A 14663-nucleotide genomic window follows, 5' to 3' on the forward strand; every position below is an offset into this window, starting at 1 on the left:
CTATCACTATCTGCCGTTGAGTCGTATGTTGGGTATGGTTGCTGGTAGATATTAGGCAGGTAATGTGTTTTCGTGTTGAACATATTCATGAATGTGTGTTTTGAATAGTATGAATGACAACCTATGTTTTCTTGAAAGATGTGTATGTGTATACAATGTAGCCGTGACTCGTTTGGTTTGAGTTTCAAAAATAACATGTTATGGTTGTGTTCTTACGTGCACAAACTTATATAAATCGTGATGTTCATAAGTGACGTAAAAAAATTCTGATTTGAGTGCAATTCTTTATCGAATAAATCTTGAAAATGCACCTATATAACTCACTTAAAAACTATTTAAAACGTCTAAACATTTAATGTGAAAGAACTGAGAAAATATGCTGTAAAAATTTCCAGCAGCTTGTTAATGAGTTTTGGCCACGATAAGGAGAATTTCATTCTATGAAAAATGAATCAATATATGTGAGATCACTCACCATGTTGAAAATCAATGAAATAAGATGAAAAAAAGGGAATGTGGCATGTGGGACTCGAACCTATGACCTTGGCTGGAAAATGAAAAAATGAAAAGAAAAGAAATGAGAGGAGTGGGATTCGAACCCACAACCTCTCAGGCAGTAAAGGGGAAACAAAATGAAAAGAAAAGGAATGTGATGCGTGGGATTCGAACCCATGACCTCTTGCGCAGATATTAGGACAATTAAAAATGCAAATCAAAGAAATGTGAGGCATGGAAATTGAACCGACGACCTCTAGGCAATAAAGGAGAATTACAAGAAAAATAAAGTGAGGCTGTGGAGGTTTGATCTCTCAACCTCATGGTCAATGCAAGATAGTCAAGGAGAAAAAAATAAAGAAATAAAAGGGGTTGTAGGGGTTCGAACACAGAACCCCTCGGCCAAAAGGAGATAGTTTTAAAAAAATGAGGTTGTCGGGGTTCGATCCCACATCCTCTCAATCGCATCGAGCAAAAAATTATGAGAAAAACTAAGGAAAAAATAAAATGAAGGTGGTTGGGCTCGATCTAGGGTCCCAATGTCATGAGGACTAAAACTAAAATCAATGAAAAATGTAAGAGTTGTCCAACGGATTCGAACGTAGGTTCCCTTGCCCAAATTTCTGTATTGATACATAAGTCATACATGAATTAAATGTTCAAGAATAATGCCACCTACTTAGATCGAAATTGAGATATTGGCATACATACAAGATACATAAGTCTTGTACTACATAATCTTAGGAAGATATGAGTAACTTAACAAACTACGAATGATGACTCATGGCTTGTATCTATATACCCATAAGTCTCGCATACATTTAAAAGTAAGTGAACCTAAGATGTATGCAATGAAATGATGAAATAAACAATGAAAAGATGGAATGAACAATCAAATAATGAAATGAAAGGATGAAATTAACAATGAAATGATGAAATGAACAATGAAATGATGAAACCCTAGAAGGGTTAAATAAGTGTGTGAAACACACTAAATGTCCAAGTGCATTGGCATATGATGAAATGAACAATGAAATGATGGAACCCTAGAACGGTTAAGTAAGAGTGTTAAAAACACCAAATGGCCAAGTGCATTGACATATGATTAAATGAACATTCACGTAAAAAGGGGTGAGTAATTATGAAGAGCAAATGTGCTAATATTAATGAATGTGGTGATTACATGATATGAGGCTAATGTAAAAGATGAGAGCAATCTCAAGTGAGCCTATGTAAATGTTACAAAAACGTACACACCTATGAGAGTGTAAAGTTAAGGAAGAGACAAGTCTCTATGAACACTTTAATGAAAGTATTGAGTTTAACACACTTAATACTAATGATGATATGAGAAATCATATATTGATCTATGATGTCCTCATACTAGAAGCCAACTTCCATGACGTATGAGATGAATGTAATGGAACTTTATACAGAGCAACGATGGACTAGCTATGAGCGTTGATGCCTTTTTTCGGGAAGTGCGGAGGTTCACGTAACACACATGAGATGAGATTGTCCGGCATGGCGAGTATGGGTCTCCATATACCTCCTAGTCTTTGAACCTATACTACCAATATAGGTATCTGGCAGGGTTCAATTCCCGTGTACGCTAGCATGTTTTAGGTCACTTTGACCGGTGATTCCACCTCTTTTTGTTGTGGGGTGTCATGACACTAGATTTCATGATGCTCACATGATCTATGTCGGTTAAAGTTAAAGTACCCAATGAATGAATGAGGTCAGCCTCAAATGACCCTCATAATGAAATGAATGATACCAAAGGTGTTAGTATAGGATAATCAAAAGGTGAGTTAGACTAAAGTAATGACATTAGGTCATTCTTGGTCATTGCATAACGAACCCGATGAAAGTCTAAAAGTATATTCTAGGTATAACTGGTGTTTTCACTGTGTATGAATGAAATTAAATGATGTATGTATGAATGATCGAAACAGTCTCTGTGTTGCAGACTCCCTAGTTGAGGTCCCATATGTTGAGCCCTCATTTCTGGGAATTCTTAATATTAAGTCTATGATTCCAAGGTCTAATGGCATATGAATGAATGATATGAATGATGTTATGTTCTACATGCAATATGATATGTTCTAAGTGTAACATGTTATTTGATGTGTGCAATTTGATAAGTATGATGATGTATGTTATTCTCATGGCTTGACTTTCCTAATCCAAATTTTGAAAGCTCATTGACTTTCCTAATCTCAATTTGGCAAGTCCATTGACTTGACCTTCTAAAATCATGTTGTTAGGAAAGAGATATTCTTTCTCATGCATGTCATTGTTGTGTGCTTGCATATACCGATACTTAGTACAAGTGTATACTGATTCCATACAAATCTATATTTTTAGGTGCAGCTACAGGTTGACTCTAGAGCTAACAGGCTGACGTTGAACCTATTCGGACGTGGAGCTTTCATCCGGACTTGGTAGGCCCTCATGATTTCAAGGCTTTCAAGTACATATTTAATGCAGCTATGAACTATTTCTTTCATTTGATGATCCTAATTTTAGATTGTTGATGGTGAACAATTATACATATAATAGAATGTTTAGTAAGCATGTTAGGAAACAAAAATTTTCAAATTTTCCGCAAAAATTAATCTAGATAAAGTAAGAATGACGTATGTAGGCTTGTCTGCGATCTCTGAGAGGTCAACGACGCCAGTCTTGTCTGGGTTCTAGACTCCAGTCGTGACAGATCTAGCTTAACCGGTAATGTAACGACCAGAGGGTACCCCCTATACGTTATCCACAAGCCTTAAGAATAATCGTCACTGCATAATGAACTTGAAATAATGAGGAAATTTAAAACTTTCACAATAGAAGTTCAACTTCCTTTTTGTAAGGTAAAATAGTAAGAATCTAATGTCGTTTTCACACACACACCATCTACTAATACAAGTTCAACAAATATCTTCAAATAGGGTCCTTAGACCTTTAGACATAATAGTCAATTAGAACAAAAATACTTAAGAAAAGATTTGTAAATCTATTACATCAATAGAGAAATCATAAAGTGACATCAATTGCATTAGTTCTTGAATCTTGGAGGACCTACCACATGTCTTGGACATAAAGAGTCCAAGCTTTATTCAAGGATGTAGGACTAAACCATTTAGCCGGAACCTATACACATAACAGAAAAAAGGTGAAATGGGTTAGTACAATTAATAGTCTAAGTATGGATAAATGCATAAAACCTTTAAAGTATTAAAAAGGGACAGTTACATGTATAGTATGCATTAAACACCTAATAAAACACCGTAACAATGTAAAAAATAGAATGAAGGCATAACCTTAGCACTTACTAGGATCTACTTTTGCAATGTAGAGTTAACATCCCATGCTACCAAGTCTATGAAGCATTCCACAGAAATCACCTTGGCCAGACATATTACGTTATTCCAATAATCATAAATGAATTACATGCATCATGAGAAACATTGATATATAAGGATATGTTCACATCAACTATTATCCATTAAACATGCATATTCTCATATTACTTCATGAGAACAAAGAACTCCCTATAGCACCCTTGAAAGCCTACCTGTGAAATAGAAAGTGAAGACCCATACCCAAACTTGTACTTACTAAACTTATTAGGATATCATAGGCTAGTTCATGCTTCATTTCTTACTTTATTACTTAGGGAAGATCAACTAGAACCGACATAGACAGTGAGAGATTACATGGAATCCGGTGTCATAAAGCCCCACACTTAAAAAGGGTGTTGTACTTCCCAAGGTAGAACCTACATACTAGCTACTATATGGATCCACTAGATATGTCTTACGGGGGCACATAGATAAGGGATAGGGAGATTGCTTCTAGGGACTCTATCTATTACATTAAGAGAGGAGACCCCATCTCATGAGTATCTCTAGGATGACCCAACATCTTGCATTAGCGGAAGGGTTTTTTCTTTATTGCACATATCCTCTCTGTGCTTAAAATACTTTTCCAACTTACTACCATTGCACTTTTAATTGTATCTACATCTTCGTTCAATAGAATTCAACATAAAGATCATAGATTCATTAGGTGATAATACACTTTCATCCTACAATAAACATATATATGATTAGCACCTTCACAATCTCAATTATAGTGTTTTCATGAGGACTAAACTTTCAACCAAAAGAAGAGATTAACTAGATTATACATAATTCATGCCACACAATAGGTAAGGTTCAAGAGAGTAGAAACGAGCCCACAATACCTTTATTTCATCATTTCATAAGTCATGGACCTTGCAACAAAATCAACGTCTATGTACAATATTCTTAATCATATATAAAATTGCTTGAATTTATCCCTTTTTCAAGAAAGGAATCAAGTATCATGATTACCCCATAAACATCACAAAAGGCAGGAAAAGAAGATTTTATGACTAGATAATCATTAATTACAATGGATCATGTTCATATCTACTCAATTCATACATTAAAATTCATGAAATTAGGTCATATGGTGCACTCGGGTTCTTGCAATTCTATTACTATATCATCATTAGTTACAATGCATCATGTCCATATCTTCTCAATTAATCCGTCAACATTCATGAAATTAGGTCATAGGCTGCACATGTGTTCTTGGAAGATTTCCAAAATACAGATCAATTAATTCTTTCACACCTGGGTCGTAGGCCCTAGATGAGACCAGCGTCATTAACCTCTCAGAGGTCGCAGACAATCCTCTTCTTAGATTTCATCACAATCCTACAAATAAATTTAGTGTAAAATTGAAAACTTCTTAAATTTACTGAAGTGTACTTAGAAATCATACAATTCTTTCATAAGAGTGATATATTAATAGCTCAAAATAAACAACCATCTATTAAAAGATTGAACAATGCCAAACCAGCCTTAATACAAAAGCTTGAACAACTGTTTGAAAGGAAACATTAGGTACAATATCCACTAGCTATGTCTAATCTACCAATGCTAGAAAATAAGGCGTACCCTCGAACTCGAGAGGACCTACCAAAGTCTAGATGTACTAGTCCAAACAGCTTCAAATGATCTTCAATCTTTTTCAAGGGCCTGCACCTATAAAAAATAGTAATTGTATATTGTTTAGTGCACACTTGTACTAAGTATGGGTGTATGAACATAAACACATAAGGACTATGCATGAACATGGAAAGCTCTTCGTATAGCAATATGTTTTTCTTGTATAGTGAAGTCACTTCAGTTTCCTAATTCGTTATTTATGAATAATTCTATGAATATGACACATATTCATGAATTTAAAGCACACGACTCATATTCCTATATGAACATAAGACCTTGAAATCATGAACATACTTTTAGAACAACTCAAGCAAAACATAATATTCTTGCTCCCCTTAGGCCGAGAGCTCTCTCTCCCAGACTTATTTTATTTTTCAGTATTTTCTTCTTTTTGTTGTGTAGTTCAATGATCACCTTTGATCCAATGTTTTACTTACGAGTGCAAAGATTCATTGTAGTCCCATTGCTACAATGAATCAAGTAAGTAATCCAGAAGATTAAGGAAAAGATTTGACTACCCTACTCACAAGTTGTTCTTTCCACTCTTGTTAAATTGCGCATGAAGTCTTTATAAGCCAATCTTTATTGTCTATGTGCATTCTTTAATCATTTGCATAATATAAAGATACTGGACACATCTTCATACTCCAATTTATGAGTCATTATGTTTTGCACCCTTTATTGGCATAAACCAATAATTGTTAAAACTTCATTCTTATCAAACGCTGATGATTTTATATACTTATGATTTTGCTTACTTAGTTCACTTTGAACTTACATTTTTTCTTCTTTGATCTCATGGTCACTTTGAACTTGCTAGGCTTACTTAGGATATTCTTTTAAGACTTCCATTTGGATCTTTCTGTGCAATGACTAATAATGACTTACATCATTACTTAGTCTAACCTCACCCTTTGGACATCCTATCCGAAGACCCCTCATCTTCCTAGTTTTTTCTTTCTTCCATTCTTACTTTATTAAAGAAATCTTTGGCATTTAACAAACATAGATCATGTGAGCTAACATAAAATCCAGTGTCTTCCCCACAATGAAAAGAGGTAGTTCACCGGCCAAAGTGAAACTGAATACTTCCTAGCTTTCTTAGGTGGATCCACTAGCTAGTAACCTATACTGGCGACATAGTTCAAAGACTAGGAGAATTTGGAGACCCTTATCCACCTTGGTGGTAGTTTCATCTCATAAGGCTTACATGTTCTTCAACAGAGCTCATTACTAGTCTATTGGTGCTTAGCTAAATTTGTTATACTTTACAACTTTTAGTGTTGAATCCTACTCTATGAAAGACTTCTTCTAGTATGAGGTAAACTAAGCTCAATGGATAACTTGTCATCCCTTTCTATTCTTGATGATTGTTAACTTAAATCTTACATTATCATTATGGTGTGTATGAGACTTGTTTCACGATTTCTAACACCCTCTTATGTGAGTATCTTCAACACAATTTTTTAGGTGCAAGTGATACTTGTCTCACTTACTTTAACACCCTATTCTAGGTCAATTTCATAACTCATAAGCTTGTAGTTTTTTCATTACTCACCTTATCTTGCTCAATGTTATTTAGTAGTCTTGTAGCATTCTATATGAAAGTTATAAGGACTTATTAAATGTGCTATTATGTTCACAAATTTAGATAGGATATGTTGGGACTTGTCCCAATCATTGGAATACCCTAGGTTATGAGTTCATTGAGTTACATCTTGTCAAGTCAATATTTAACATGTATTTGGCCTTACAAGAAACCTAATAATTTACATTGGCCATATAAGATGGGTATGACATAGTCATTGGCCAATTCTATTATATATTTTTTAAATAATATTGCAGGCCAATTTATTGGCATAAACCAAACATTCACTAAACACTTGTCATGATATTATCAGTAGCCAAGTAAATTAACTCCATGTATATACTATAGTAATCTAATTATTTTAAGCAAGCAAACTTTTAGCATTTGATTAGCTTATAAGAACAATTCAGTGCTTAGTCTGATATAGCTATAAAGTCGATTTGGAATTGAATATTCATTAACAAGCTTTTATTCTCCTTCTTATTCTTCTTGGAAATAATGCATTCAAAACACTTACAACCAAATCTACTATAAACACATACAATAATCGAGACCTTCATTCTTTTCAACAGTAAACTGAATTTCATATATGACTTATAACAGTATCATCTTCTCGAATACAATTGGGCATTACAACATTTCTTATCTCATGTAAATGATACTATGATTATACGGATCTAATCTATAGGTCTCATTCGACATTATCAAATAACAGAAACCTATACATAATGATCAGTTAGCAACATATACGAACAACATGCTCGAGATTTCTATTATACATACTACTAGAATCGAAAATAGGGAGAACTAGGGAGATGAACATCGACAATTTCGTTAGGAACAACCCTAATTTTTGTTTTCTTGAATTCAAAACGTTTGAAAAGCCTCCTGGGGAAAGGTATCCAAGAGAGAAAAACATACCTTACTGTATAATTTGAATCTACGAAGATCACCGCGTACTTTGCACGAAAATCTTGAAGAATTGCCTTAACGCACCTCCTAAGTTGACTAAAATAGGTGAGAATTTGACTAAACAAAATTCTAATAATTTGCTAAGGGTCTCGGGTTTTACCATGAATTTAAATTAATAATTTAGTTGTTAATTTAATTATTTAAGTGACCTAGGTTAATAACTTAATTACCCCTAAGTCACTATGACAATAATTAACCCCTTTGGACCATCCTAGGTTACGTACTAGGATGTTTCTTTAGTTATCTACTCGGCTAGTGTCACCAGGTTAGGTCTTAGGATTTAGGGCACACTAGTTAGTTCATTTTTAGTTAGTCCTAGGTTAGTTAGCTAGTTAGGTAAGTTAGTTAGAGCCTCGGATTGGTTAGGAAGCTCGGCCCCACGTGACTTGACCCGACGCGTGTCAGCCTTCTAACCGCCCTAAACGAATCGGTTGGGCTTGGTCGTTTGGTCTGTAGGCCGGTAGGACATGTGCTTGCACATGTGTTGCCGTGCACTTTCCTAACCGTGCACTTTGTAGGTGCACTTGGAATGTTAACTTCATGTCCCAAGGATCCTCACCATGTCCTTGGGCACTGCTCAATATACATGATCATTTTTAATGATCATATGCTATGGTACCTTGGCTTGACACTTAGAAGCCTAGTGCCTAATGTGTGTAAGCTAAGAAAACAAAAATTTTAGCTTAGGGTCTTCATTTCAGGTATAATTCCTAAACAAGTTTGATTGGAGCATTTGAACATCAAAGTGTATTTTGAGTTACTTTTTAATACGTCGAAATTGGGTAAAACCATTAAGCAAATATTCTCTAACATGCCTAATATTACTCAATATTGTGCATTGGGATGCCTATGTACCCCAATACATATTCTTAAAACCTAATAGATTCTTCACAAGACTAGTACGTTTTCATGAATGTTATATTATCCCACTGTTAGGAACATTCGTCCCTGAATGACACTACACATCACTTTGAATAAAAGAGGGCATTTTCGACAAACACATCAACATACTTGAAACTTTACTCTTTGTGAATATCAGATTCACAACTTACTCTGGATGATGCACATCACTCAAAGCTTATCTGAAGCTTTATATTTGAGATTGAGGAACTTCCTTCTCAATCTCACTTTAAATTAATGCACATCACAACTCATGCGACACAAAAATCATGTCAACGCTATATAAAAAATAGCAACATGAATGCAAGCGTGAACTCATATTAACTAATATAGTGCAAGTATAAAACACACAGTTATGGACTTAAAACACCAAAACAGACTAATGCACTAAAATTTAGAGTTTCATAAGCAAAATCAGACTTAAGAATAGTATATATAACCTTAAGAACTGAACAAGTAAGGGTAAAATGATCTCATGTCGGCCTCGGCCTCCCATGTTGCTCCCTGAACAATGTGGTTCCTCCATAACACCTTTACGGTCGCAACTTCTTTGTTTCTCAGCTACTTCACTTGGCGATCAAAAATTTCAATTTGAACCTCTTCATAATAAAGGTTTTCATCGAATACTAACCCCTCAACGGGCAATATGGATGATAGATCACCTAGAAATTCTTTAAGCATCGAAACATGAAACACTGGATGAACAGAAGCCAAGTCATTTCGTAACTTCAGTTCATAGACTACATTCCCTACTCACTGTAAGACCTCATAAAGATCTGTATACCTCGAATCCAAATTCCTTTCTTAGCAAACCTCATCACTCCTTTCATGGGTGATATCTTCAGGAAGACGTGATCACCTACTTCGAATTCAAGAGCCCTCTTCTTGTTATCAACATAGGATTTTCGACGATTGTAAGCAGTAGCCAATCTATCCCTGATCATTCTCACTTTTTCCATATACTCATATATGATCTCAGGGACAAGGATGTAAGACTCTCCTACCTCAAACTACCCAACAGGGAACCTACATCTCCTTCCATACAGTGCTTCAACAGGTGCCATCCAAATATTGGAACGGTAGCTATTATTATAAGAGAACTTATTCTGTGGAAAGTGATCATCCCAACTCCCCTTGAAGTCAATAACACATGCTCTCAACATGTCTTCAAGGGTCTAAATGGTACGCTCTGCTTGTTCATCCGTCTGACGATGAAAAGCAGTACTAAGCTTCACCTGTGTAGCCAAGCTCTTTTTGAAATATCTCCAAAAGTGAGAAGTGAACTTGTCTCCCCTATCAAAAATGACATATAAAGGGATCCCATGCCACCACACTATCTTATCAATATACAACTTGGCATAATCTCCGTCTCTGTAAGTAGACTTCACAGGAATGAAGTGAACAGACTTAGTAATCGTGTCAACAATGACCCAAATGGAATCATGTAGTTTCCTTGTCCTGGGCCGACCAACCACAAAGTCCATATTAATAACCTCCCACTTCCATGTTGGTATATCAATCGACTTGGTAAGATCTCCATGCTTAAAGTGTTTGGCCTTAACCTATTGGCAATTGGGGCACTCCTCCACAAACATAGAAATATATTGCTTCATACCTTCCCATCAATAGATCTCCTTCAGATCCATGATACATCTTTGTGGAACCTGCATGAATTGAACACCTAGATCCATGAGCCTCTACAATAATATTAGGTCTTAGATTATGAATATTGGGGCACACAATCTGCCCTAGTATCTAAGCACACATCCCCCAGGAGAATGATTCATTATGTTTACTGAACACTGAGTTTTTCAACTCCATGAGTACTGGGTCGAGATGTTGCCTAGCTCTAACATCTACAAAAAATGAGGATTCAGAACTAGAATGAACTGAAACACACCCACTTGGTGTATCTACCAGCCGTACACCAAACCTAGCCAATTGGTGTACCTGTTTAACCAGCTCCTTGTTCTCATCATCAATATGAGACACACTGCCCATGCTCAATCGGCTCAAAGCATCGGCCACTATATAGGCCTTACCTGGGTGATAGTGGATACTAATGTCATAATCCTGGAGTAGCTCTAGCCATTTTCTTTGACGAAGATTCAATTGTCTCTGTGTAAAAACATACTAATGACTTTTATGGTCAGTAAATATATCAACATCTACACCACATAAGTAATGTCACCAAAGTTTTAACGCAAATAATAAAGCAACTAACTCAAGATCATGGGTAGGGTAATTGTTCTCATGGATTTTCAACTGTCATGATGCGTATGCAATATCCTTCCCGCGCTTCATAAGAACACATCCCAAACCTACTCGAGAAGCATCACAGTACACCACATTCCCTTCACCGCTCTTGGGCAATGTGAGAACTGAGGCTAAAGTGAGTCGGTCCTTGAGCTCTTGGAAGCTCTTTTCACATGTTTCAGACCACTCAAACTTCGCCTTCTGCTTTGTAAAAGCTGTCAATGAAGCACCACCTGCGGAAAAGCCCTCAACAAACCTGTGATAGAAATTAACAAAACCCAAGAAACTCTGGATATATGTAGGAGTGAAGGGTCTCGAATAGTTCTTTATTGACTCAATATTTTTCAGATCAACCTCTACACCATGGTCGAACACAACATGACCAAGGAAGGTCACTAATCTCAGCCAAAACTCATATTTGCTGACTTTTATATACAACTGATGTTCCTTGAGTACTTGCAATGTCATTCTCAAGTGTTGTTCATGCTCTTCTGTGGTCTTAGAGTATATGAGGATTTCATCTATGAATATTATGACAAAAAAAACTGTCCTCTTATCTGACTCTAAGCTGGTGATACCATGATCGGAGATCTATTTTATAAAAGAAACTTGAACCTTGGAGCTGATCAAATAGATCATCAATTCTAGGTAGAGGGTATTTGTTCTTCATAGTGACTTTTTTGAGTTCCCGATAATCGATACACATTCTTAGGGTTCCATCATTTTTCTTAACGAACAACACTGTGGCACCCCATGGGGATATACCCGGCTGGATGAAGACCATATCAATTAGATCTTTTAACTGCAACTTCAACTCTTTAAGTTAAGCTACAACCATCCTAAAGGGAGAAATGAAAATTTGTTTGGTGTTGGGATCTAAGTCAACACCAAAATCAATTTTGCGTTCAGGAGGGATTCCTTGTTAATCCTCCGGAAAGACATGTTGAAACTCATTCACTATGGACACAAAGTCTATGGAAGTAATTTTATGTTCTAAGTCATTGACTCTGACTAAGTGGTATAAATACCCCTTAAATAACATCTTATTGGCTCTAATAGGGGAAACTATTTGGCCTATTGGATTTGAAATACGCCCTTCCCATTCCAGCTCTGACTCATTAGGAAACTTAAACCTTACTACCCTATTTCGACTGTGTATGGTAGCATAGCATTTATGGAGGTCAAGATAGGTAACTCTATCAAGAAAAGTTATTGGGCAATCTCTATACACTCTTTCAGCTCTAATGGTGTCTCCTATGGGAGTACTAAGTAGAAGAGGTTCATGGAAGATCTCAGGAAAAAAGTCAAATTTACTAGCTACTAAAAAAGTAACAAAAGAGACAGTGGTTCTGGGATATAACAATGCATACACAGGAAAACAAAAGACATGCAAGGTACCAGTAACCACATCAGGTGACTTATCCTGCTCCTCTCTACCTTTCAAAGCATAGAACCTATTCCTCTTTGAGGGCTCGGCTGTAGCAGTAGGATTAGGCCGAGGCTGAGTATCTAACTTGGCCTGATTTTTCACATCTTTAAAGACCCTGATAATATGCCCACTCTTGCCGCACCCATGTAAAGAGCCATACTTACCGCATGACTTTCTGTCACGTTGGGCATTTCTATCATTGCCCTTCTTCAGGCCAGACGATCCCCCTTTGGAATTAGTGTTCCTAGAAGGAGTAGGATTACCTGAGTACCGATTCCCCTTCTTGATCATGGGCTTGTGGTGGACTCCAAACGAACTCCTTCTAGTGCTACAACCAGCCTGATCTGACGGCCTAGGCTTCTTGCCTTCTCGGCCTCTCTTCCTCCGACGACTCTCCTCTACCTATTTTGCATGAACCATCAACCTAGCAAGGTCCATGTAATCATGCAACACGGATGACCGACATTCCTCCTCCAGATCCTCCGTTACACCTGTCACAAACCTGCTCATGTCAGCCCTACTAATGGACACCAAAGAAGAAGCATATTTGGAAAGTTGAACAAACTTCAAGGAGTATTCCTTGACTGACATACCTCCTTGATGTAGGTTGATGAACTCCTCAACCTTATCCTCTCTCTTCTCTCTGGAAATAAACCTCTTCAGGAATGTAGTCTTGAGAATGTCCCAAGTAATATGGACATCTCCTGGTGCTCGACCATCTACCCACATCTTGTGCCATACCTGAGCCACATCCTTGAGCCTGTATGCAGCCAACTCAGCCTTCTCCTCTTTATTAACACCCATGCACAGAGAATCTTATGGACCTCGTCCACAAACTCCTGGGGATCCTCATTGTTTCTGGACCCGAAGTAGACTAGAGGATTCATCCTGGTGAAATCTCTCAGTCTTCTAGCCATGGTGCTAGCATATGGGTTCTCCCTGGGACCACCATCTCTCGTGGCCAGGGCCGTGATAGCCTGTGCCTGAGCAGTGATGGCTTGGGCCATTTGAACCAGTGCTGCTCTCACTTCTCCATCCGTGAACACAGCTGGGTTGACATGCAATTAAACTCAAGAAATTGGGGCTTGAGGAGGAGCTTTGTTTCCCCCAGCAGGTGCTTCTCCAACTCTCTTTCCTGCGTTTCTTCTTGCGTTCAGTTTTCTACACACACCCACAAGAGGAAGTTAGATTCTATAATGATAGAAAATCTCAAAAATGTACACAGCAGGATAAAGATTAGAACAAGGGAAGATTCTTCATATCACTAAGTCTCTAAGTCATGGTTGTGGTGAACTTCACAACCATAAGCTAGAAAGTATGCAACGTGGTTATTTTTAGCCTTAGTTCCTACATAATTTAGCCTCATGCATGATACAAAGTTTGTAACCTGGGTCATAGACACTAGATGAGACCGGCATCCTTAACCTTTCAGAGGTCGCAACAAGCCTCTTCTTAGATTTTATCATACTCATACAAAGGAAAATCGAAAACTTTTTATATTTACTGAAGTATACTTAGACTTCATATAATTATTGAATAAGAGTGATATACTAACAGCTCAAAATAAACAACCGTCTATTAACAGATTGAACAATTGAAATGTAGAATTCATAATATCAGTAATAGTTGCCAAACAGGACTTAATACAAAAGCTTGAACAAATGTTTGAAAGGAAATGCTAGGGACAACATACACTAGCTATGTCTAATCTACTAAAAGTAAAAATAAAGTGTAGTCATCCTCGAACTCAAGAGGACCTACCAAAGTCTGGAGGTACTAGTCCAAACAGCTTCAACTGATATTCAATCTTCTTCAAGGGCCTGCACCTATAAAAATAGTAATTGTATATAAGTTAGTGCACACTTGTAATAAGTATGGGTGTATGGACATAAACACATACGGACTATGCATGATCAAGGAAAGCTCTTTCTACAGCAATATGTTGAACTCACTTCACTTTCCTAATTAATTATTTTAGAATCATGTT

At 36.8% G+C, this 14663-nt stretch overlaps 1 protein-coding gene across 1 annotated transcript; it reads right to left on the reverse strand.

Moving 5' to 3' along the window:
* Positions 1-9552: 9552 nt before the first annotated feature.
* LOC114078415 lies at positions 9553-9950 on the reverse strand. Its single transcript, XM_027919272.1, has 2 exons — positions 9776-9950; positions 9553-9686 (listed from the first exon to the last, which is right to left on the reverse strand). The coding sequence occupies exons 1-2, from the start codon at positions 9948-9950 to the stop codon at positions 9553-9555; spliced, it is 309 nt and encodes a 102-aa protein (XP_027775073.1).
* Between the last annotated feature and the right edge of the window lie 4713 nt (positions 9951-14663).

This window comes from Solanum pennellii, chromosome 8 (assembly GCF_001406875.1).
Source record: "Solanum pennellii chromosome 8, SPENNV200".
Taxonomy (NCBI): Eukaryota; Viridiplantae; Streptophyta; class Magnoliopsida; order Solanales; family Solanaceae; genus Solanum; species Solanum pennellii.